Here is a 26084-nt window from a genome sequence, read left to right as displayed (position 1 = left end):
GCTAGGGAGACTAGAGCTAGGTTTAGATTCTGCAGGCAGGGGACTAAGAAAATCTTGGGAAGATGATTTATCAGTTCCCATTTTGTAAAAATGGGAATAGCAGCACGAACCACCAAGAACTTGCTCTTTAGTAAGTGTGGAGAGGCGAAAATGACGAAAAGGCACCAGGAAGTAAATATACAAACGTTAAAAAGAGTTTATTTGAAAAGTACAAAATTAACTTACTTTATTAAATACCTCAGTTAGGGACTATGCTAAAATATATAAATATATATACATATATATAAGGAGAAGGAAAACCCTCCCCAATTTAAAAACCCTGTGTACCGACCGGCTGCTCCTAGTGCACTGCCAATATTGCAGCATGTGTCCCTAGAAGAAGCCTTGGGTATACCTTTTCTTTGGCGGAAGGTGGCCGTTTTGAGAAGAGTCCACAGACCGTTTGGTCACCACCGTGAGCTCAGATAGGGGAGCACTCCTCTTTAGGCTCAGCTTCCGGTTTTGTGTGCATCTCATCCTGGCGGTTCTTTTGGCACCCTGTTGGCAGGAAGCTGCTTCTGTGGCCCTGGGCGGCAGCCGACACTCCGCCTGTGGGCGAAGCTGCCCATCCTTCCTGGAAGATCCTTTCCGTTTCTGCCCGAGAATGAAACTTCGATAGAAAGATTCCACCTCTGGGAGGTCTGCCAGATTAGTCATCTCTATGGCATCGAGCAGATGGCTGTACTCCAGGGGGACAGGACTTCTTTGGCACTCTTGCAGTGGGGGCGAGTCCTGCCTCTTCAACACCTCCACGTGCATCTTGCGGTTTGGCGGCAGCAGCCGTGGCCTCTTCCTCTCTGCAGACTTGAGCAGCAAATCTGAAGCGCAGATCTGCAGGAATTCCTCTTCGGGATTTGCTTCCGGCTCCAGCTCTTGGGCCGCATGATGCAAGTCTCTTTGGCGGGGGCACTGTGCCGCCATCCGGCTACTTGCGTACAATTGCGCCTGAGGGGGAGGCACCACCATCAGGTAGAAAAAGGCATGTGACAAGGATGTGTCCCTTGTCCAATTCTCCTGGCTTGGAGCACAAGCTGGTGACCCACACCCTGACACTTGTGACGACACGGTGGGGTGTGTCTGGGGTTTTCGTTTTTCATACCACGCTTGAAGAAACTTCTCCCGGCTGGATTTGGGCCCTCTTACATCACTTGGGCACACGGCTTCCTCCCCTGGAATGGCTCCCGTTTCCATGTAAGGATCTGTGATTTCAAAGAGCGAGACAGGGGGGAAAATAAGTGAAAGAACTTTCTGGCGTGCAATTTAATAAGGGGGTGATAAAATGGAGTCTCAAATTGACCTGCAAGGAATAGCTGTAGCGTTGCCAGGCAACCACACGCATTCTAGATCTCACCAGTCTCAAACAAGCTTCTTGGCCTAAGCCATTACAGCAATAGCAGTTGGGACAAGAGGGATCAGGCTTCCCGATGTCATAAGCACTCTGATGTCAGTAACTTGGACAGTTGCTCATAACTGTTCACAAACCCACGGTGTACTATTTATGTGACCTGACCACTTGCCAAAGCTGCAGCTGGCAAGTCTTGACTACTGAGTGTTAGTGGTGGCTGGAGTCATGGAGGTGTGGCCAGTGAGGTCACAGGGGCATGACCAGTTCTGGTTTTCTCCCCATCTTGCCTTTGCAAAGATTCTGTGGATACTTAGGCATTGTAGTTGTACAAATACTTAGGACCTAACTAAACCGATAATTGACTTACAGGAATGCAAAACCTCCATACTTAGCACAAATCCTACAGTTCCAGTAACACACAAGTGTTGAAAGTTGCAAAACACACACAGAAGACACCCACCATTTCTCCTTCCAATCCTCTTACCCATTCACAAAAATAAGTGGAAAATAGATATTACAAAGACACACACTGTCCACCATTGCTCTCAACAAATATTAATTTGAAAACAAGCTGCTCAAATTAGTAACCACACACATTCTTCCTAGATAGCTAAGAAGAATGTGTTTTGAGGTGTGGCTTTCAAGAAAACCGTTCTGAGCAGGGTGGATAGAAATTAATGATTTAAAATAAATAAATCAGATTTTTAAAATAAAATGCTTTTGGAGGAAACACCTTTCTAAAGATAGTTTTCCATTTAAGTTACATTATAGTCCAAAGGCTATTCATCAGGAAATAAGGATTTGTTTTAGGTTTTTCATATTAAACTTCAACTCAGTCTGGTTTTTTTTAAACAACAACATTTAACCACATCAGTTAACAAACATGGATACATATGCTATGCTATTGTTTTAGTAAAGTACAGCAGAAAAGTCAAAATATAAACAATTTCATAATTACCTGTCTTTGTATTTCTAATAGTACAGTATAACCAAATCAGTAATTGTTCATATAACTGTAAAAACTACTCTGAAAATTTATTATTCCAAAATGAAACCTTTATCTGTTGTTAATATTAATATTATACCAGCAAGAATGAGTCTTTCTATAAAAAATGATTTAATCAAGCCTTACTGACTAGTGATTTAAATCAATTTCATTTAAATAAAATCAGTTTCCCTTTAATTCCAATATCAGTTACGTGGTACGTGGGGACTTTTTAAAAACATAGCTACACTTTTGGATTAGCAGTGGCTGAGTGCTGCAGAGACCTGATTTAGCCAGAGAACTAATTAACTTAATTTTTTTACAATTTATACACCATGATTGGGCGCGCGGGGGGGGGGGGGAGAGAGAGAGAGAGAGAAATCAAAGCAGTTTACAAAAAGAGAAAGAATAAAATTATCCGTAAAAAGTGAACAATGTTTGAAGAGCTTCTCTGAGTGAAAATGAAAGTACAAAATGTGTCTGACAGGAAAACTGGGGAGGGATTTTTTTAAAAAAACATTCTACAGGAAAGCTGGGGAGGGATTTTTTTTTTTTTTAACATTCTTCTCAGGAGGGAAGGCTCCGCCACAGTGACCAGCCTCCACCACCCAATGTGTGTTTACAGTAGCAATACTGTTTCTGAATGCATAATTTTATCTGGTGCCAACAGCTTTCATAACAGAAGTGAGCATCGTAAAATAGTGGGTATGCACCACTTCTGTTTACAGTCGCTAGGTAAGCCCCCCCCCCCTCCTGCCGCCAAAAAGAACTCAATTAAGAGGCCATTGCAAGTTTTCCAAACTCCTTTTGGATAAGATGTCCTCCCACATTGCCATGGGAAGCTGCAGCGTTTAGTGCTAGAATAAGCATTAAATATCTCCGCTGCTTGTCGCATCCCCTTGTCTGTGTGCCAGGTTACATTAGGCCCCAGGCTGAAGAGGATCTGATTTGATACCTTTGCATTGTGCTTTTGTTAGATTTGGCCATGGCAGTCGTAATCCTATCCGTTTGGGAGTAATTCAATTGGCTCTGCTTCTCAGGACTAAGCTCTCAGGCACCTAAGCAGTTCCCGTGCGCTCCCCACCCACCACAATCCCCGTTTCCATTTCCTGCAATCTTGTCCTATGAAGTGGGCGCATTTACCTATGACACTGTGCCATCCCCCTTTCACACTATTTGCGCTGATGTTCTTGAGGCGGAAGAGAGCCCAACCGAGCCACTCGAACAGCTGCGCTGCAGGCTTTTGTCTTCTAATTACATCAGTGAAGAAGTGTTGTAGGCAAATGACTCCTCTAGTAGCAGAGCATTGCAGTTTAATGTGCAACATGAGCTCCTAACCGGCAGGCAAAACAACACTTCAGCTGAGATGGCCGGCCCCATGACCTTGGCTGTGTTGTGTGGGTGGGAGGGTGAGAGAGAGAGGAGAGACATGGCTCTCATAACAACAGGATAATCCCTTGAACCTTGCAGAGCAGCTGACAATTAGGCAACAAAGAGCAAGTGAAATATTTAAAGGAGGACTTTTTTCCAACCTGTGTTACTTAATTGGTTTGGTTTGCTTTCCCTGGACATGAATATTTTATCATCCCACCTCAGGTTTCCTTTGAGGAACGAGTGACTAGAACCTACTTTCTTTTTAAATAGTAGCATTGTTACCCTAAAGCTGTGGATAGCTCCAGGATTTTTTGTGGGGGTGGGTGGGGGAGCAGGCAGGTTTCTCACACACAAAAACAGTGGTACCTCGGGTTACATACGCTTCAGGTTACAGACTCCGCTAACCCAGAAATAGTACCTCGGGTTAAGAACTTTGCTTCAGGATGAAAACATAAATTGTGCGGCGGTAGCAGGAGGCCCCATTAGCTAAAGTGGTGCTTCAGTTTAAGAACAGTTTCAAGTTAAGAACGGACCTCCAGAACGAATTAAGTTCTTAACCCGAGGTACCACTGTATGGGAGGAATAGTGCCTGAGCGTTTTGTCAGGTGTCTCACGTCCTACAGATGCTAGAATCATAGGATTGTAGAGTTGGAAGGGACCCCAAGGGTCATCTAGTCCAATGCACTGCAATGCAGGGATCTTTTGGCCAACATGGGACTCGAACCCACACCCCTGAGAGTAAGAGTCTCATGCTCTACCGACTGAGGTACCAAAGATACTCCTTTCTTTTTTTCTTTTAAAGATACTCCTTTGCTTATTTCTTTTAGGGGCGGGGCTCTACTTTTCCTGGGCTGCTGAGGATACACTGAAGCTTGTTTCCATCCCCATCTCCCCAAAAATTGGGTCTGACAGAGTTTTGAGTAATCTTTTCTAGCTAGGACACTGTTCAACACTGATCTTAAACCTTATCATTTACTTATTTACCACCTGCCCTTCATCCTAAGGTCTCAGGGTGGGTTACAGAACTAAAAACAATATTAAAAGTCAATTTAAAACATCTTATATGTTTAACAGAATTTACAGCTGTTAATATATATAGAAATGAGCAAACCAGTGATATTTTAGGGAGCAGACTAGCAGCCCATTACTTACATCATAGGAGCCTACACAACACAAAACACTGTTGCTGTATGTAGGTTTTATTTTATTTTTTATCTTACATTTTGGAAATGTGCAACCAGTTTTTCTTCCCTTTAAATTTTTTGGGTGCCCCCAAGAGAGTGGGACCCTAAGCTATAGCTTGTTTAGCTTATACAGTACTTAAATCCGGCACTGCTCCTAGCCTGAGTGTCCAAAACTGTAAAAAGAAACCACAGCGACTTGAACCTGCCCTTACACACCCAGGACCCTACTGTGTGTCGCTGTTAGAAAAAGTCCTAGAGCTGCGTGGGTTTTGCAAAGGTTCCAGGATTTCCTTTTATCATACTTCTGTCCAAAAACTGAAGCTGAGAAACCTTGGTTGCTGGGATGCGACTGGCTCAAGGTCATCCCAGGCGCTTCAAGGTTAAACCTAGCTTTCAACAGCTGTTGGCCTCTTTGGAAAACCCCTTATCATATCTTATTAGCAGGGAAGAGCGAGATGCTGCTCAACCCCCCCTCTCTTTCCCCCCCTTACGTCCACGCACTCTTTTTGCAGGTGGGTCCCAGGCATTGCACTGGAGAAAGCGAGAAGGCGCTGTGGAAACCACACCCCCGTCCCCCTTCAGACCTCCGATTGAATTGTATGGAGGTTGGGAGCGACGTGTGCACTCTTGCCCCCCCACCCCACCCCAGTGAGAAAACGGTGGAGGGTTAATCATATCTACCGATATTGAGCCTTGGTAAATGAAAGCAAAAGCCCGTCTCCATTCTGGCCTCGTGACCAATGCTGCCACGTTTGCTTTAGAATGGGTGGAAAGTTCTTTTTTTTTTTACAGTGCGTGGTTGGGCCCAGTTTAAACTCGTCTGGTTTTTTTTAATGCGCAAACCGCATTCGTGTTTTAGTTTAGGTTTTTGGGGTTGTTTATTTTTAAATGGTAGGAATAAAATAGAACCTGGAGTCCAGGCCTCTCCGAAGGCCTCTCGAGAGGGTTTGCAACGAAGCGGAGCCAATCTTTTTATCTTATCTGAAGGCGGCGCGTACGAGGCGCGAAACCCCCGATAAGCGGGGGGGGGGGGGGACAACCTAAAATTTTGCTAAGCAGCTTTCCTACACAGCGTGGATGGGGAAACCCAAACCTCCAAACGGGTTAGAAAAGCGGCGACCTTAAAAGCAACCCCTTACTATGACGGCGGCGGTATAAAGCCGTTCTAGTTCCTGCTCTGTTAGCTGTATTAATTATTATTATTATTTAATTTTTAGTACACTCCGTCCCATCTGGGTTTTTTTCCCCATCGGCATCCAACGCATATAAAAACCATAATAAAGCATGGCTCTTTCAGGAGATCCTCAAAAGATGGAGAATCGCAACATGCCGGGGAGGATTGTTATGTGTTGTGCGTCTTTTCCGTGGTCGGACGAGGTGGACCAAAAGCCCTACGCCTACTCCCCACTGTCTCCCCTATAGAGAAGCTCCTCTTCAAGGGGGCGCTTTGCTAAAAGGCGACGCCTTGGCTCTCCCTCTTCTGCCCCTTCCTGCGCCCACCAGTCTAACACGGATGACAAATCTGGCTGGACAGCAGCGATTGCCGCAGCCAGATCCTGCACAACTTCGAACTTTAGTGCTTGTAAAACCGCAGTAAGGCGATGTCTTCAACTAAGGCACACCCGCCGCCAACCCCACTTCTAGTGAATGCGTAAAAGGGTGTGCAAGGTAATATTTCCAGATTCGGTTCCAGATGAAGATGACTCGGGTGGTGGAGAGGAAGCCAAGGCCCGCTGAGTTCAATGGGGCTTGTTACTCCCAGGTAAAGGAGTACATAATTGCAACCTTCACATGCCAGCTGCCCCTTCAAAGTGCACACACCCCTTCAAATCGAAAAGGGATGGGAATTGGAAAAAATATATACCGCCGGGCCACATCAATAATTTGGCCCACGGGAAAAGGAAGGAGGGGGATTTATTATTTCGGACGAATTAGCTTTAAATATAGCGGGACATGCAAACAAACAAACAAAGGAGATGGTGAACTAACCTGTTTCTTCTCAGCTACCCGTTGTTGGATCCCACCTCTCCTGACTGGAAAGGGACGGCAGGTAAAATGCAAGTGGCAATCTTGCTTTTTTCTTTCTCTTTTAAAGATTCCCTCTAAACGGAGGTTGGCTAAGGAACCTTGTTGGGCAGAAATACAGGCCCCACCCAACATGCGTAAAGTAGTTCCTGCGTATGGAAGCCTTATCTTAATGAGCCTAATGATGGTTTTGGGGAGGGGTGGTGGCTATCCTGCTTGTCCTTTTTTAAAAACAAAAGTTCGCTCCGCCTGAGGTTATTTCCTATTTACCCCTTTTCCCTCCCCCTAGCAAGTAGGCAAGTTACTTTGAGAAAGGAGCTAGCTCCTGAAAAAAAGACCTTGACAACTTGGCCCTATGAACTTTACTTACTGGACACAGGCATGGCATGGTTACCTCTAAAAAGGGGCCACTATCTGGAATATTCTAGTACAAAGAAACAGAATCATACCTATTTGAGGGGGAAACTTTGCCCCAAGGCACAGAACTTTCTACTCTATTGAATCTTTTCAGTTCTCCAAATGGAAAGGCCAAGAGGGAAAGAGCAACATTTTGTTTTGAATTTGCTTTTCCACTCAGGATTTAGCTATCTGTCCTGTTTATAAACCAGAATAAATAAAATGTCACTCTGAACGTCTGTGCAGGATTCAGAATCCTCTTAGTAAGCAAGCATGAGGAGAGAGAAGAGTCTCATGCTTCCTGGTAGGGCCTGAAACAGCAAGGCCTCCTTCCACAGGATTGGTCTACTTTGTAATATTGGTCTACTTTGTAAATTGGTCTACTTTGTAATATTTTCTCAGCCAGTTAGCTATTTGTATTATACAAATGCTCCCATTGTATAATCTGCCAGAAAGACTACAATGCACAACATTTTTTTATACTGTTGCTTTAAGCATAAACAAGGGGAGTAATATCTCCTGTAGTGCCCCGTACCTAGGCAGTAAGACTCATCTATTTAGCAGGGACACAATATTTTAATTTTGGGGACCAGTGTTCACATCTTCCTATTGATTTCCAGAGAGAAAGCCATGCTAATCTCTTGCAGCAAAACCAGAAAAAAGCTTTATGGTAGCTTTAAGGACTTGTACGTTTGCCATGCCATAGTCTAGTGTCCATAAAAGTTTATGCCATAATAAATTTGTTGTATTTATAGCACTGCTAAATTATTTGTTTTTATGCTACTGGTAAAATTGTTGAAGCTTCCCTCCCCCTAATCTGGAATGCCCAATACAGCAGTAACAGCTGGAACAAAAACATTTCTCTATTTTTAAAAAATGCATTAAGGTCCCTATACTTCAACTGACAACTTTAACAAACAATGCCCCAGACTAATAATGTTATCTTGGAATTCATATGTAGATTTGACACTATCAGACTGAACAGAAAGAAAATGATTGAATTTGTACCTCCACAAGTGCTTCAGGTTCTTTTGCTAATTAATTACCAGCTGGACTCACTCTGATTGGATCTTTTTATCCATTTGAATGGCCCTTGTTTGCAATAGTAATGGATCACATGATTTTTTTTATTTTTTGCTTTCTAGCCTTCCTTTCTTCTGTCTCCTGTTTTCTGAGGATTTCACTTTATCTGCAATCTACAAGCTTGTATTGTAGTTACACTGATTTACACTTCAGTCCCAGTAAGTAATACATGTGTCTTTCAGAGCTTCATGTTTTGCTATTGTGTTTGACTCTAGCACATGCTTTACTCAGGCAAAGACCGTTGTCTCGGTTTTCCCAGTGCCACTGCTAACCATCTGCTGCCATCATTGGTTGAAAAGTTCGGCCATGCCATTCGGAATCTTGAATTATTGATGCCATCTTTCCTTCATACTCCCTCTTCCCTCACGGCATACGTATCCTGGCTGAACCTAAGTTTACTATGAAAGTGGATGTACTGGAAATATCAAGAAGGGCTTCTACAGGCTGTTGAAGAAGAAAGGAACACGCTTATTAAAGTATTAGGCTGCACAGAACGCTGACTTCTGATCTCATCACTGCTAATCCCATTGTTGGAATTGAGAGGGAGGAGACTGGTAAGTTGGATAAGGACATTTAGACTAAACTGAAAATGTAAACAAATTGGCTGACTTTGAAATGGAAACTTGAAAAAGTATTCTTAAAGTGGCGCCTCTAAAATATTGAAAGTTGCTTTATATTCAGAGCCCACATAATTGCTGTAAAGGATGCAAAACAAAATAATGTATTTTATTGGACCAAGTTACATTAACATAAGATTAACATAGGCAAGTGTTTTTAGAAGATTTGCACTGCACTCATTCAGACAAGATTAAAGCCTTAGTATTCAGTCTAGGTAACATGTTATATTGCAGAATTTCACTCATATAACAAGTGAAAATTTTCATTGGACTCAAAAGCCAACGTATTGCAGTCCTGTTTTCTTTGGAGCTCAAGTTCCTCCTTCTCTTTTTTTGTTTCTTAATTTAATTTTTCCTACAAATAATTCTTGAGGCCACTGCCTTTTCCACATAAAAAGGGTGAAATGAAACAAATTACTCGATAAATAATAAATCAGTATAAATTCTATCCATTAAACGTTTTCTGATATAAATTCTTCTATTCCTAACAATCCTTAATAGGCTTCCTCATATCTGGCATGCTGGAACAGAACCTGATATTTTGTTATGCTGAGTGCACAATAGTGCTTCTATGAGTTTGGAACACAAATAGTACTTTCCAGTATTCCTCTTATCTTCATAGACATTTTTTGCTTCCCAAACTAACAGTGATTTGTGGAGAACACTTAAACCACATGAGAAGTAGTTGACAATGGTCTACTGGAAATTTGTGTCTAAATACTAATTTCAAAGCTATGGGAGTATAGAGGTCTATTTTTCTGTATCAGTCAAACCAAGTGAGTCTCAAATTCCCTTAATTGTTTGAAATATATTTGCACGGTGATGTAAATATATCCCACAATGCATGGTATATAAATTAAGGCACATGGTGGAGTTTATGTGCCCAATTTGTATTGTATGCCTTATTTAACAAGAACAGAAACTGCATTTTTGGATGCCATCACACTTTTCTCAATGTGGGCTGAGCAGAGGTGTGCAAAGTTTTGTCTTTCTTATTTACTTATTACAGGGGTGGATAATCAGGCTGTAAATGTGGTAAAATCAGAGGTGGCTAAGCTGTGGCCTTCCAGATGTTAGACTACAACTCTCACCATCCAGAAACATTGGCCATGCTGGCTGTGGCTGATCTGAGGTGGAGTCCAGCAACATCAGGAGGGCCACAGCTTAGCCATCTCTGATTTTACCACATTTGCAGCCTGATTGTCCATCCCCCATGGAGTTCAAGGTAAGTTGAAGTATTTATGGAGATGAAAGCCCCCCACCCCCAAACAAAGAGTGGCAAAAGTTTTGTATGCAGCTTCACCTGGAAGGGAAATACAGTGGTACCTTGATTCTCAAACTTAAGCTGTTCCGGAATTCTGTTCCAAAACCAAAGCATTCCAAAACCAAGGTACGCTTTCCCATAGAAAGTAATGCAAAATGGATTAATCTGTTCCAGACTTTTAAAAACAACCCCTGAAACAGCAACTTAACATGAATTTTGCTATCTAACGAGACCACTGATCCATAAAATGAAAGCAGTAAACAATGTACTTCAGTCACACAATCAATCAGTAGCTGAACTGGGTTCCACACAGTCACAAAAACAAACAAAAAAAGAGCCGCAGAAACAAAATAAATAGCAAAAACAAACAGACCTCAGTGTAACACTCAAAACGGAAGCATGGCACTCAAATCAGAAGCATAACACTCAAAACGGAGCACGTTCAGCTTCTGAAAAAAGTTCGCAAACCGGAACACTTCTGGGTTTGCAGTGTTTGGGTTCCAAGTTGTTTGAGTACCAAAGCGTTTGAGAACCAAGGTACCACTGGGCATGTGTGAGAGAAGTTCTATACTTTAGTGTAACATTTCCATGTCAGTTTTGTTTGTGATGCCATAGGCATGACTGAGCAGTTCCATAATTGTGGTGTCCTTACTGCTATGTGACATCAGTTTTGCTATCAAGCTGCCCACATCAGCAAAGGGGTGTGACAAAATACAGTTTCAGGTCTTAGACGATTGGATAATAGAGAATAAGAAATCCAGATAATAAGAAATCGGCCACCCCTTCTGCAGGTGATTTGTGGATTAAAAAAAAAATTTACTTGCACTTTCATTGCACATAGAATATGACATCTTTCCTCTTAATAGATTGTGTGCTTACGTATATAGGAAGAATGGCACCTTCTCGGTCTAAAGCAGAACGCAAAACATCCAGAGAACAGAAAGCTGAGCATGGCAGCCAGGAAATAACAACACATGTTTCTCGAAAAAAGAAAAAGCATGTTGACGAATCAAAGAACCAGGACAGAAGGCTGAAGAAAAGAAAGAGCAATGAGAGAACTAATTCTGAAGATTCATCCTCTGATGAGGATGGGGTTCCTGTTGTCTCCGTGCAGGGCCCAGCAAAGGGCAAGGGAGAGGTGATAAGGCTGAAGGAAGGAAGGAAGAGTAGCTTCAAGAAAGAAGGAATAGAGAAGAGAAGTTCCAAGGTCAGAGAATGTCATTCTCATAGAAGACATGAGGAGCAGTTAATGTGCAAGGGAGAGAAGAACGGAAGAAGGGTCATGAGGCAAGATGATCAGATTTCAGGACAATGGCACAATGCCAGCGCGAAAAGCTGTGAATCAAAGGACACTGAAGACAATGAGAAACACAACTTGAAAAGGAAACGTAAGAAGCAACCAAGCAAGAGAAAGAATATTGCTGATACTGAGTCCCTCACAATAGAAAATGAACAAGGTTCCCCTTGGAAGAAGCAAGAGTCATACCAGAGAAGTCATACTGAAAGCAAGGAACATTATAAGAGGAAGCCTCACTATAAGGCTAGTGGTAAGACTACCAGAGAAAAAAGTGGAGGGCACAAGAAGACACATACTAGGAAGTCAGCTAGAATACTTTCCAATGCAAATCTTGTGGATTCAGAAGGTTCATCATCATCATCTTCAAACTCCCAAGATAAATACAGTTTGAACCAAAGAATGGGAGATAAAGAGACTGGAAAGGACAAGTTCAAAGTCAGAGAGCGTAGACAGAACTCTTTGGAAGATGATAATGAAGAGCACTGTTCTAAGAAAGTGTTACCCACTATTGGGGAAGATCAACCTGCAGGCAAAACTAGTGACTGTCAAGAACTTCAGGAAACAGCCAGTGAAAGTGAAGGAAAGTCAGAGATCATAGCAGCGAGACAAGAGGCTGAGAATGAAGAGAGTCACTCTGAGATAGATGAGAAAATAAAAGGGAGTGATAAAAGATATGTGGCAAGAAAAGTTACAGCAAGTGATAATGATGAGCAAAGTGGTGACTCAGACAATTGCAGTAGTAGCCCTACAGAGGAAGAGAGCAATGATGGGGAGCATGAAAATCTTTCAGAAAAAGGGAGTGGCAAAGAAGCCTCTGATTATGAGCAGAGTATACCTGGAAGTGAAGAGGAGGAAAGTGAGATGAGCAGCTTTGCAAACAAGAAAAGATCAAAGCTCCTCAAGTTTGGCTTGAACAAAAATCCTCAAGAGAACCAGCAGACGGAAGAGAACATGAATGTCAGTGGCAAAACCACCACCTCCTCACTACAAGTAATAAAGCACAAAAGTGAATATCGTGGTAAGATTGATCCATCCAAACAAGGCATGCATTTAGAAGAGCAAACAAGCCGAGATGCAAGTTCAAGAGTAGATGCAGTGGCCTTGCTCGAAAAGAGATATAGCCATCTGACTTCACAATCCAAAATTCTGCTAAGCCTAAAAAGCAGGCATAAGGATGCTAAAGCCAAACTATTGGCAAGTGGCAGCAAGCTTTGTCCTAAGGCAGCAGAAGTTGGCTCTGATTTGAAGAAGGCTGGAAGCATTCATCCAAAAAAGAGTACCAAAAAAAATGACAAAATGGTTTCTAGAGCCAAGGAGATTAAAGAATCAAGTCTCTCTACTGCTTCAAGCTCAAACGTTAACACTGGAAAGCTTTCTGTTGAGAAGAAAAAGAAAATTGGAAAAGTAACTGGAAATGTCAAAATGGCTTCAAATCAGGTCCTGGAGACAAGAGAGGAAGAGGAGCTAGTGGAGGAACAAACTGTTGAAGATGCTGCCGGAAAAGGCACAATCTCTTCTAAGCAAACGAAATCCAAATCTCTACAAACCCTTTCAGCGTTTAAGAAAGTGACCCATTGGCTTAGCCATAAGCCTCCCAAAAAAGCAAGCTTGAAAGAGCGCTTCTTACGCGTGGCACGTGCAGTTGGCCTCTCTGGATGGCTCTTCAAGAAGTTTGGCAAGAAGAAGAGGAGCAACAAATCATTTGGATTCAGGAGAAGAATGGCCATCCGGATTGTTGGCACTGTTGGGCTGGCCAAGCGATGTAGCAGGCCTTTCCATGACTCAACAGGGGAGCAAATGAAGAAACACTTGTGTAAAAAAGGGTCTTCCTGTTCCTTGTTAGAATGTGATCAAACCGGAGATGAAGATACAGTTGTGAACAAAGAACTGGAAGAAGGGGCAAGGTCTTCAAGGAATTTCCCCTGTAATGAAGACAACTTAAAACCTCTGCTGATGAATCTCAGTGGACAGTCTGAGGAAGAGAAGAGCAGTATCACGGATGCCAAGTTTGCCATTGTGTTCCCCAGGGTTCATCAGTTGGTGAAGTCCAAAAATGCTTCTCTTGAAATTGACTGTAGTGGACCACAGCTGCAGTCATGTGACCAGCCAAGCAGGAAAACAGTAATATCTGTCCAGCCAGATGCTAAATTGCAACATGAATATTCTAAGCCAAATGGCCAAAGGAATAGTCAAGTGCTTCCTTGCAGTTCTCGAGCTGATGTATCTATACCAGGTACGTAAAATCAAGCTAATCCTAAAGTAAGGTAAAGGGACCCCTGACCGTTGGGTCAAGTTACGGTGCTCATCTTGCTTTACTGGCCAAGGGAGCCAGCATACAGCTTCCAGGTCATGTGGCCAGCATGACTAAGCCTCTTCTGGCAAACCAGAGCAGCGCACGGAAACGCCGTTTACCTTCCCGCCAGAGCAGTACCTATTTATCTATTTGCACTTTGATGTGCTTTCAAACTGCTAGGTTGGCAGGAGCTGGGACCAAACAGGGGGAGCTCACCCTGTCGCGGGGATTCGAATTGCTGACCTTCTGATTGGCAAGCCCTAGGCTCTGTGGTTTAGACCACAGCGCCAAAAAAACCATTAAGTTGCTTATGCCACATAATAAAGACTCTTAAGAAAAAGAAAAAGGCAGGTCTTTAATTATGCTCCATTTCCCCCAAATATAGTCCTCCATGTACCTTCCTCTCAGCTTTCCTGCAGTACCTTTTCCCAGTCAATGACCATGTCTATTCTATAACTTCAGTTTGTAAGCCAGGAAATGCGCCATTAGTTCTCCCTTACCCAGCCTTACGCTATATATCCCCCCCCCCCCATTTCTCTCATTTCCTAAAACCAGACAATGAAAAAATGGGGAGAAATCCTCTGGGCATTTGTAATAATGATTTTGAATGTTCTTCTGTGTTTTTTTTTAACTCTAGGTGAGTTAAGAGCTGTTACCACACTACCTCAGGAGATAAATATTGCTCTTTGCCATGCTGCCATTTTGAAATCCCATCCAGTAGGCTTTTTCTGTTGAGCTGAAATTCTTGAGGGGGAATGGTGGGTCAAAACAGTGTTTTGGTTTTCATTAGTATACATTAGTGAAGTTTTTAATATTTGAAGTTTTATTCTGTTTTTAGTGTTCTGTTGGGAGCTGTCCAGAGTGGCTGGGGAAACCTAGCCAGATGGGTGTGGTATAAATAATAAAGTTATTAAAGTTATTATTATTACTGTGATGTTCCTGTAATGATGTGCCCTTGATCCAAGAGGAAAGCAACATCTGGTTCCTTGAATAAGAGTGAAGTGTTCATTTGCAAACTTCAGACTTGGATACCTTCAAATACAACTAGAAACGGTTGATGTAACATGTAACCTGCTCTCTTTTTTTCTAAGTTGAAGGAAGGGTGTTACAAGACTCTGTACCTTCCAGCTTGGGGGAAGATGACAAGGCAGACCTCACCCAGAGGAGCATGCCAGAAACCATGGAACAAGTGCACTGGACTCAGCATCAGCCTTTTACATGTGACCCTACCGCTTGGCTGAATTCTGAAACGCTGCTCCCACGGTTCACCATTGAGAACTTAAGCAAGTGGACTTTATATAAAGAGCAGGATCTGGCCAAGTCTCTTAGGTCAAAAAAAGCATTGCAGGGAAGGTGGGAGGCAGAAGATGTCACTGAAGATGTCCTTGAGATGGACATGATGCAAAAGCAGGTTGGTGCATTCTGTGCTAGAGATCATCGTGTGGGATGTGGCTGAACTGATGTTATGTATCTCTTTGAAATGCCATTGTCATATACCTTCCAGATGTATAAAGATGAGGATTGCTACATGGAATTTGAAAAAGTGGAGGACCTTTCCAGGTTGGAGTAAGTATGGTACAAGGTGTTTTTCTGATAGAAGTGTATGATGAAACCCAGTATCATCAGGGTCCAATCCAGGATTCAGAGTGTAGTTATGTATTGATTTACTTCCAACATCAGTAGTAAACATTTCTTCAAATTAACTGCCGGATTTTGTTTTGGGGGGTAGAAAAATAGGTATGTTATCAAATCAAAACCCTCAAATATAATATTTCTCCCCCCCCCCACCCAGGGAAGTCAGCGAAAGCTCTGTGCTGCTGTGCCTGAAACAGAGATTCCATCGCAACTTTATTTATGTATGGATATTACTTTCTTAATCTCTCTAATTGATTGTCATAAGAAGTAAGTGCTTGTGTGTAAGAATGTTGAGGATGGGTGGGAGACACTGATTTCCCACATGGGGAAGAATCCGCAATGGAACCCTTTGTGACTGAATATAACAGTGCCATTTTCTTAGTGTAGAACAGGGGTTGGGAACATTTTTCGGCCAGAGAGCCACGTTTTTATCTCTCCCTCTGCTGGTGGGCCAACCTAGGCAGGTGGGCAGAGCTGGCTACCTCTCTCTCACCTGACATCGCAGTAAGACCAGGGAATGCTTCCCGTTGAAGCCCTAATGGTTGCAAACCAAACCATGGGGCTTTCAAACAACCCTTCATAATTGCAACGAGAGCTGGCAGGCAGGTGGGAGTGAGCCTTGCTTGATAAAGGAAGAACTATGAGCTGTTTGATGTTGGGTGTGTGGCAGGTGGATGAAAATGGCCTCATGAGCCAGTTGGGGAGGCCTGGAGGGCCATGTTAGGTCTGCAGTCTGGAGATTCTCCACCCCTGGTCTTTACAAGAGTAAAGGGAGGGGACTTGGGTTTGAAATTCCTGCCCTGCTTTTGAGGATAAGTAAAGCCAAGGCAATGCTGTGCTTCTTCCTAGACCTACATTGGGCATATCTTGATCTGTATCAATCCTTTCAAGCCACTCAGCCTTTTTTCAGAAGATGTGGTGATCCAGTACCAGAATGGCCTGCTCTCCAGAAATGCACCGTATGTCCTCATTGTGTTTTCTCCTTGCCTTATTCCGATAATCTTATTCATGCTGCATACAAAATCCTGGCTTTCATTTGCAATCTTGGACTCATTTCACTTGGCCAAAGTGATTGTGCCTCTCTTTGGAATTTAGGAATATGGCACAATTCTTTCACTCATTTCAGTGACAATGTTGCTATTGGATTTTATATATGCTTGCTCACACACACACACACACACAACGTTCATCATCTCACTCAGATCTGCAATGTAATTTGTTTATGTATTTGTTTTTGATTTCTGGGGCTTAGGCAACAAATTACTGTTTTTTGTCATAGGGTTGGAGTTTTTGTCCCAGGGAAGCAGGTTGCACACAATAAGAGTGTTCTAGAAGCAAAGAACTTTACAAAGTGCTGCTAACCCATTGTGGGTTTAAATTCCCACCCAAACCTTTGATCATGTTTAGCAATGCTCATGATAGGGTTTTTATCATAGAATACTGATATTATTTTGAAATAAAGCTGATGTCCTCCCCCTTTTTAAAGCACTTTCTGAACACATGACTCCATAATGGAAAGCCTGAGTGATCAATTTAACACACGCCTTACAAAAAGTTGGACTAGGACAAGTTATCCTTGCCAAGCTGACTTTAAATGCCAGCATGTTGTTGGTTTTTTAAAGATATTTCATCGACACTCCATAAATACTCTAATTTGTAAATACTTGGCAAAAGCGGAAATTACTGAAAATAAGGTGTTTGGGTGCTGACCTTTGCACCTGAGCAGCTTCTCTAGCCAGCTGTGGCTTTTTCTCCTATGCCCTAATGATCCTATGAAGGGTAGTCTCTCCCATTCCTTAATTCAATCAGGGGAAAGAAAGTGGAATTGATTGTTTTCACAACACTGTGTGCTTGCCTTGCAGGGTTGCAGTTTACACAGAAATAAAACAAAAGACAAAAAGATTCCCAACACCCAATATATTTAGTAGGTTACTGTAAACTAGGTTGACTTTGAGATAGTAATGGTCAGCCTCATTTTCAAAGAGTATACAGTTGTTTGTTTGTGTTGGTAAAATCACAAACTAGAGGGTGTCCAGAGATCCACAGCAAAAAGCAGCCTCTATTCAATAGCCCTGTGTCATAGACAGGCTTTAAGATTGTAGTGCCTTGAACTGGAATAATTTCCATTAACAGTAAAAAGAGTCTTTAAGAACTTGATTAATTTTTAGATGCAACTCCTTTATTTATCCCTTCACAACAACATTGCTGTAAGGCAGACAGGTTTTAAAATTGTAATGGCCAGACTCATATTAAATCAACAGGGCCTGACTTATATATTTCCCATTGGGGAGATTTTTTAAAAAATAATGAAACAGTTTTTCACAATAACCCTCTATGGTAGGCAACTTTTAAGTAATCTCTGGTTTCAAACCAAAAATAGAAAAAATCATGGTTTCTTATTGCTTATGGAAAGTAATACTGTATGTAAGTGTGCTGCTGATTTAATTTGAGGCTGGCTATTACAGTCTTAAAGGTCTGCCATGCAGGGTTGGTGTTAGTGAAGGGTTGCAGCTAAGAACTAGAAAAATCCACCTGTTCAGATGCCAGTATAATGCTTTGATCTGAGACTGGCTTAAACCATAGAACAACAACAACAAAATCTGTATGAGACTCATTTTGCTATTAATATTCTGATCACTCCAGTTTTAAATACCTTCTTATCTCACATGGCTGTATTATGCCAAAGTGCTCAGCTTTGGGGTTTCCTGCCAACCAAAGTACTTTATTACAATACCTTGTGGAGGACTAAGTATAATGTGGGGAAGTTTTTAAGCCTCCTGGCGTGCATTCCACTAAATCTAATGTTTATCGCCAGGATACTCAAGCCAGTGTGGTGTAGTGGTTAAGAGTGGTGGACTCATAATCTGGTGAACCGGGTTCACGTCTCCACTCCTCCACATGCAGCTGCTGGGTGACCTTGGGCTAGTCACACTTCTTTGAAGTCTCTCAGCCCCACTCACATCACAGAGTGTTTGTTGTGGGGGAGGAGGGGAAAGGAGAATGTTAGCCGCTTTGAGACTCCTTAGGGTAGTGATAAAGCAGGATATCAAATCCAAACTACTCCTCCTCCTCCTCCTTCTTCTTCATCTTCTTCTTCTCCCAACCTCTCTCCCAATTTCATTCTCTAACTAAAACTTTCCATGGCTCAAGCACTCTCAACCCTAGACTTAATGGCTCTGAGCCACAGCATCTGCACAGTTTGCTTCTGTTAGGTTACAGTTTGGTTCTGTTAGGTTACAGGTGGGCAAGCTGTGGCCCTTGGTATAATTTTTGACAGTTCTCGGATACAACAATCCAGAGAAAGTTAAGCACAATTAAGTTCTACAGAAATCTTGCATTTATTGGAATAAGCTGCTTTGGTTTCTCCCCCCCCCCCAAACATCTGCAACCCAATGTGGCCACTTCTGCCTCAGGAATTTCCTGTCCTCCCTTACCTTACCGTTCTGCCAGCTCTGCTGCCTAAATATTTCAATGTGTTTGTACAAAAAGTACAAAAAGTAGCTGTTGATAAGGTGTTGTGTCAATCTCTGTACAAATAAGCCTGAACTAATTTTGATGCAACTGGAATTTAGTAATAACTAAAAACTGGCTGAGTAATAACATGGGTTTTCTTCTTTCTCTCTCTCTCTCTCTCTCTCTCCCCCCCCCCCCATTTCTTTTGGTCCCCTTGCAGACATATATTTGCCATCACAGAAATGGCATATGCCTTCTCTCAGAGCTCAGAGAAAGAGCAGTGCATTGTCCTCAGGTAAGAGAGAGATAAAGGCAACTTTCCTAAGATTGTCTGAGATTTATTCTCCATCTCCCTATTGCTTCTTCTGCACTGATGCAAAAGGGGCCCAAGTGTCATTAGAATCATAGAATCATAGAATCATAGAGTTGGAAGAGACCACAAGGGCCATCAAGTCCAACCCCCTGCCAAGCAGGAAACACCATCAGAGCACACCATTATAGTGCCACCATTAGGGGCACTATTCAGGCCATTTTTGTTGGGTGCTTTCCTGGAAGTAAGCAATTGAATTCAGTGGAACTTACTTCTGAGTAGAAATATTGTGGTGTTGAGATTTCTCTTCAGGATTCTGCTGCTTCTACAGCTAATCTGCAGCCATGTAATACAGAGGGCCAATAGACAAGCCACCTGCTTGACTAGCACAGGCTTCCTCAACCTCAGCCCTCCAGATGTTGTTGGCCTACAGCTCCCATGATCCCTAGCTAGCAGGACTAGTGGTCAGGGATGATGGGAATTGTAGTCTCAAAACATCTGGAGGGCCAAGGTTGAGGAAGCCTGATCCAGCACATTCTTTCATTGGGACAGGAGGGGAGGAATTAGTGCTTTGGATATGACTTGCCAGCATTTGGTGTGTTTAGGAGCATCATACCAATCTTCCAAATAGGCATCTCATGTTGGGACAGTATGTGGGAACCTTGGTGCGTGGTGGTGGTGGGAATCTGCCATAGTTGGTTTTCAGCATGGCTTTATTTTATGGACTACTTGCCCCTTATGATCAAACCTATTGATTTGGGTGGCCATTAACACCATTGAGGTTTCTCTTGAGCTTCCAGCAGTCTTTTCAGACTGGTTATATTGCCATAAAAGTTGTGTTTTGTTTTTCTTCCCTTTTTGGCTGACAAATTATCTTCGTCTTTGTTGCTGTTTATAATAAGCAATGGACAATGAGATCTTAATTGGATTTTTTTTTTTCAAGAAAGAAAAGGGAAAAACCCCACCAGTTCAACTGTTGATAAACTGCACTGGTGGAGAATGTGATCCAGCAACTTAAATAACAGTGGCGATCTTTGCATTACACCTCCCTCCTTTTTAATGTTTTCCAGTGGACACAGTGGCTCGGGAAAGACTGAAACTGCCAAAGCGATCATCCTCTATTTGTCCAGGCTATACCAAAGGCAAGAAAGCCATGGGATAAAGCAAGTATGTGTACTATTATTTAACATTTCTTTAGTGACAATAAGATGTTCAGAAGTTAGGTTGCCATTGAGCACAATTAGTGCATGTTGCAGCTCGAATACTAAATGCTTGGTCTGAAAATAAATCTTAATGAAATCTTCCATACAAATACATTTAAAAAGATAATGAATTAATTAGAATTTTATATCTGCTTACCCTGGGAATAACCACCATTGAGCTCAATGGGACCCATAAGATTGTACTAAAAGTAATGTAATGTTATTGATTGATTAAAAAAAAAAGGCAGCATCTTTAATATTAATATTGTCCTTGTCCTTACAGCCATCTGATGTGTTACCCATCTTGGAAAGTTTTGGAAATGCAAAGACCATCTTAAATGACAACTCCAGCCGCTTTGGAAAGTTCTTGCATGTCCACCTAAGACAGTGAGTTAAAAAAAAGAAATTAATATTTCTGTTTGAAACAGAAAAAGCATAGATAGTGGGGGATGCAAAATCAACAGTAAGGTAATAACTTTATTAGGAACAATGTATTTTTAAAAAACTTACTGAACGTGTAAAGCTAGTGGATGTGTTAATGGAGGATATAGCCTTATCAGTGATTCCTGTTGGCTCATGTTCACATGCTTGGGATGGATTCCAAGGGATTCCAGTCAGCTTCTCTTTGCTGATTGAGGAATGATTGTCTGCTCTTAAGAACCGTACGGACGCACCAAGGAGTCTTGAGCACAGCCTCCTCTGTCACATGAGAGGCTGTTCTCGGAATCGTTTCCAATGAGAGATTGGTTCTCTTGGGCTCCACCCAGAGCAAGGGCAAGGAGACAGGTTCCCTTCCAGCAGCAGGAGGAATGGAGCTGAAATGGCTTACCTCGGGAACGGCAAAACTATTGGCCCTCCAGACGATGCTGGACTCTGGTTCCCATCATCCCTGACCTTTGGATGTTCTGGCTGGGGTTGATGGGAGTTGGAATACAACAACAGGAGGGCCAGATGTTCACCATTTCTGACTTATTATAAATCTGTTAAGAAATAGTGTGCAAATCAGCTCTGGTCTACAAGCTGGTGCCTCTTGGGAGATGAAAGTACTTCTTAATTTATTATGTAAAAGAGACTGGTGCAGTAACAACAGATTCATCTTTAGTTTTTCTCACATAAAAACTACCATGTGCTTTAATTTGTATGTCATGCTTTCATTGACCGGGTCTCACTGTGCATTTCAAACACTTAGAGGGATTTGAGAGTCAGCTGGTTTGGTTGCTGTAGAATAGGGAGTTCTAAACTCCCACAGCTTTGAAATTCCAAGTATTCAGACGCCAGTTGTCAGTATTCCCCAGCATTTATTTGAATCAAAAGACCTCCCTCAGATACTTGTCCATGAGATTTCAGTGTTTTCCACAAATCACCATTAGTTTGGGGAGCAGGAGCCTGTGTTTTAAGAATGCTACTAAACTTCTGAATGCCTTATTTCTTCAATGGCGAGTGTTCAAAAAATTGCCTTGTATTATTGAACAAAACCTCCCATTCCATAAAGTCTATAGTCAGGGCAGAAAATAAAACGACTCGTCTTACAGAAATCTCTTCCTCATAGCGGATTTATGGTGGGAACGTCCATCTCTCAGTACCTTTTGGAGAAGTCCAGAGTTGTTTTTCAGGTAAGGACAAAAGTGTTCTCGCATGTCAGATGGCCGATAAATTACCTGTGTGCATGAGATGCACTGTTCTATATTAAGTAATCTCGCTTCCATGTGTGACCTGCAAACCCACATAGGGAAGAGTTTTTTGGGTAAAAGGGAAAGGGATGGGGGACAGGATTTGTGGAGATCTGAGTTTGTGCTAGTTGTTTGTAGATGCTTTTGATATTTCTCCTTTACCCTGGCCTTTGATACCTTGAGATGTAAATTTTTAGGACCCGCCCTATTCTTGTGACTGCAATTGTTGTATTTTAAATGGCTGTGATCCACTCTGGGGTGTTAATGGTGATGATTATGATACCACCTACACATGATGTGGGAAGTCACATCCTCTTGAGCAAAAGCTGCACCTCCATGTGGGAAGGTAACTAGTCTACAGAATCACCTTGCAAATTCTGAAGCTTGAACATGGCAAATTGGAGGGGGGAGGAGGTCTATAAACATGGATTATCAGTGAAGTTAGACATCAGTCAGTAGTATCCTACAATCACTGTGTCCACCATCTGTACTGTTCTTTTTAAAATCTCAGAAAACTGCTGGCAGTCAGCAACTTTTTTTCTCCCAAGTAGTATATTCCTGTTAAAGAGAACGATGCTGATCCACACTATCCACTGATAGCACAGCCATGACTCTCTCTAAAGCAGGCATAGGCAAACACGCCCTCCAGATGTTTTGGGCCTACAACTCCCATAATCCCTAGCTAACAGGACCAGTGGTCAGGGATGATGGGAATTGTAGTCACAAAACTTCTGGAGGACTGAGTTTGCCTATGCCTGCCCTAAAGAATCCTGAGAACTGTAGTTTGTTAAGGTGGCGGTAACAATAATAATAATAATAATTTATTTATACCCTGCCCATCTGACTGGGTTTCCCCAGCCACTCTGGGTGGCTCCCAACAGAATGTTAGAAAAACACGATAAAACATCAAACATTAAAAAAATCCCTAAACAGGGTTGCCTTCTCAAAGTCAGATAGTTGTTTATTTCCTTGACATCTGATAGGAGGGCGTTCCACAGGGTGGGCGCCACTACTGAGAAAGCCCTCTGCTTGGTTCCCTGTCTAGGGACTGGTCCTCCAAGAAGGGAAATCTGCTGTTCCCAGGACTCTTCAGGGCTGAGCCACATGCTTTAAATGTGTGTTGGATGTGCTTTAAATGTATGGGGTGGGATTCAACTTAAGTCCTAATAACTAGGGCAATGGGGCTTCCGCCCCTCTCCTTGTGCACCCCCTGATATTGACTCATTGGAGTCAGAAGAACCTCCAAAAAAAAGTGCAGGGGGGAGGGGGAGGAGGATTGTTCTGTTTGGCAAGTGAAAAAGCCTGAGATGACCTAACAATTGCAATAGCAGAATGTTAAATTCCTCCCATGGTGTGGATCTGCGAGGGCTACCTCCTCTTTGTTTTTTAGGGCCGAGGTGAAAGGAGCTTTCATGTGTTTTATGAGCTGCTGTGTGGTCTTCCAGTAGGACAAAAAGAGGAACTTTACCTGCAAGAGGCAGAGACTTACTTTTATCTAAACCAGGCAAGTAAATAGATGGTTTTAGACACTCAGCTGAGCCACAGCAGTGCTTGCCTTGCTTTACAGAAATAGCTTGACTCGGATGTATTTTCCCCACTCCCCAATTCTGCAGGGCTAACCCTTTTATAAGGATTTAAAAGGTTTTACAGGGGGTGAAATTACAGGACTTGAAAAAGAAATCTTGCACTCTGAACTAAAATAAATGACCCATATATCTCATGGGCAGGCTGACCCATTAATATCGACGCAATTTCATTTTACCTGCCTCTTTCCGAGGGCTTGCGGAAGTAATAGCGTATTCTTGTTGTTGTTTTTAAAAATTTCCATACGGCCTTTCATCCGAGGATCACAGGGCAGCTGAAACAAAATGCATACAAAAGTAACAAACCAAAGCAACTCCCCCAAGAAATTCACTCTATACCTACATAACCCTGGCTGTGGAATGGCATCCAAAAGAAGGCAGTTTTTAGCACTTTCAGCATGCAGAAGCTTTAATAGACCAGAAGAGGAAGGATGTGGAATAGTTGTGTACCCAGTCTACAATATGCCACTTATACACCCAGTAGGTCACTGCAGCCAGTGGGAGAACCTCTTCCTCATGTTCCAAAGAGCTCCAAAGCTCTGAAGTAACTTGAAGCAGGGCTTTAGGGTGGCTGCTCCCACTCTTGCACTTTCTGGAAACAACTGAAGACATTGTTGTTCCAACATCCCTTCCCAGGTGGATGAATAGGTCTCTGCCATTGGTGCCTTACTTGTGTGGAAGGCGACTAAATGTGAGGTGCTCATTAAGTAAAGGTAAAGGGAACCTGACCATTAGGTGCAGTTGTGGCCGACTCTGGGGTTACAGTGGTCATCTCGCTTTATTGGCTGAGGGAGCCGGTGTACAGCTTCCGGGTCATGTGGCCAGCATGACTAAGCCGCTTCTGGCGAACCAGAGCAGCACACGGAAACGCCATTTACCTTCCCGCCAGAGAGGTACCTATTTATCTACTTGCACTTTTACGTGCTTTCGAACTGCTAGGTTGGCAGGAGCTGGGACCGAGCAACGGGAGCTCACCCCGTCGTGGGGATTCAAACTGCCGACTTTCTGATCGGCAAGTCCTAGGCTCTGTGGTTTAACCCACAGCACCACCCGCGTCCCTGAGGTGCTCATTACATGAGAACAAATTCTGCTGCCTGGGCTAGAGTTAAGTGGACTTGGAAACCCTTCAATGGGCCTAGTTCTCATTGTAGAATATGTTGGCAACCCAGGTCTAACCTCTCATGTATTTTGAAAATAGCCCTTCATTCACAAAAATCCAGAGTTTATGGGCTTCCTAGCAGGAAGCTTAAGTATTCCCAGTGCAAGTTCATTCCTAACTATGCGAACTTGTCTTGATTCTCAAGGGCCGAGTGTGTGAGCTTCCAGGAAAGCGGGATGATCACGATTTTCTGGTCTTGATTAAGGCTCTCCAGATGATAGGTCTCTCCAGTGACCAGCTGAACTCCATCTGGGCAGTGCTCTCTGGCATACTGCAGTTGGGAAACATCTGTTTTACATCCTGTGAGGTATGTTGCATCTTTGCAAATTCAAGGTGTCATTAGCAATACCACCTGAGCCCAGTGGAAATGGCCCGGGGACATTTTTTTCCATTTAGGGTGCCTCTGAACAGCCAGTATTTTGTGTGTGGCAGCAGGGGGATTCTAGAGCTAACCCAAACCTTAGGTTTGCACAGTTAAACGTGCATTAAAGGGCTCTAGTGCAACAAGCCCACTTTTTTTAAAAATAAGAAACAGACTTTTTGCAGTTAGGAAACTGACGAGGAAATGTACTGAAAATGTGGGATTAAATAATTGTTAACCACAGTGTCAGGGAACTGCCATCGGCTTGCTCAGAGGCGAGAGATAGACGGGCAGTTGTGTTACAGGGAGCCTCCGAAAATCTTGCAAAGCAGTTCCTTTTCCAGTGAGAAGGAAAGCCCCACCTCTAGTGGAGAAGAGGCGCAAGGACCAGAGGATGCTAGTAAGAGCCTTAACACCGAGCCTAAGCAAGCCTGAGAGGGGGGAAGCACACCCCTGCCATCACCCATCATGCGCAGTAGTTTGAGGCGCAGGGAGGGGCGGAAAAGGCTGGGGGTGACGAAACTTTTATGTTGGGGGAGGTACAAAAACAGACCACTCCCGGATTCTGCTAGCGATTGAGCCAGACATGAACTTACGACATTCTTCACTGTAAATAGTTTGCACCAAAATAAAGCCCGTAAAAGACAGGTTGGAGTCCTGCCTGGTTATTCTCGAGCAACCGCAACAGCACCTGACACACAGGAAGATACATAATGCCTGCAATCAAGACAGATGCTTATTGTCATCTAACCACCCCACAGACAAACTGGAATGAATGCTCAAAAAAGACCCAATGTGTTCTAATCTCC

The 26084-nt window shown here is 42.9% G+C and overlaps 2 protein-coding genes across 6 annotated transcripts; one reads left to right on the top strand and one right to left on the bottom strand.

Moving 5' to 3' along the window:
- Nucleotides 1–233: 233 nt before the first annotated feature.
- On the bottom strand, nt 234–8908 carry LOC308582193 (uncharacterized protein). 5 transcript variants are annotated; one of them, XM_081185113.1, is made up of 4 exons: nt 8799–8908; nt 6148–6682; nt 3513–3757; nt 234–1238 (listed from the first exon to the last, which is right to left on the bottom strand). In XM_081185113.1, exons 3-4 carry the CDS (start codon nt 3694–3696, stop codon nt 373–375), a joined length of 1050 nt encoding a protein of 349 aa, XP_081041239.1. In that variant the 5' UTR covers nt 3697–3757; nt 6148–6682; nt 8799–8908; the 3' UTR covers nt 234–372. The 5 variants fall into 5 exon arrangements, with proteins under 5 accessions (XP_081041239.1, XP_081041241.1, XP_081041242.1 ...); XM_081185115.1 differs by lacking the exon at nt 3513–3757; XM_081185116.1 differs by lacking the exons at nt 3513–3757; nt 6148–6682; nt 8799–8908 and adding an exon at nt 6917–7024.
- LOC308581485 (uncharacterized protein) lies at nt 8879–25086 on the top strand. The gene is made up of 12 exons (XM_081183895.1): nt 8879–8985; nt 11179–13842; nt 14994–15313; nt 15407–15468; nt 15695–15758; nt 16387–16496; nt 19211–19285; nt 20371–20467; nt 20786–20889; nt 22052–22115; nt 23618–23676; nt 25060–25086. Exons 2-11 carry the CDS (start codon nt 11205–11207, stop codon nt 23618–23620), a joined length of 3537 nt encoding a protein of 1178 aa, XP_081040021.1. The 5' UTR covers nt 8879–8985; nt 11179–11204; the 3' UTR covers nt 23621–23676; nt 25060–25086.
- The last annotated feature ends 998 nt before the right edge of the window (nt 25087–26084 follow it).

The sequence above is a fragment of the Podarcis bocagei genome, assembly GCF_964188305.1.
Source record: "Podarcis bocagei genome assembly, chromosome: 2".
NCBI classification, from domain to species: domain Eukaryota; kingdom Metazoa; phylum Chordata; class Lepidosauria; order Squamata; family Lacertidae; genus Podarcis; species Podarcis bocagei.
Note: the sequence above shows the minus strand (reverse complement) of the source record. Positions and strands in the feature narration are given on the sequence as shown.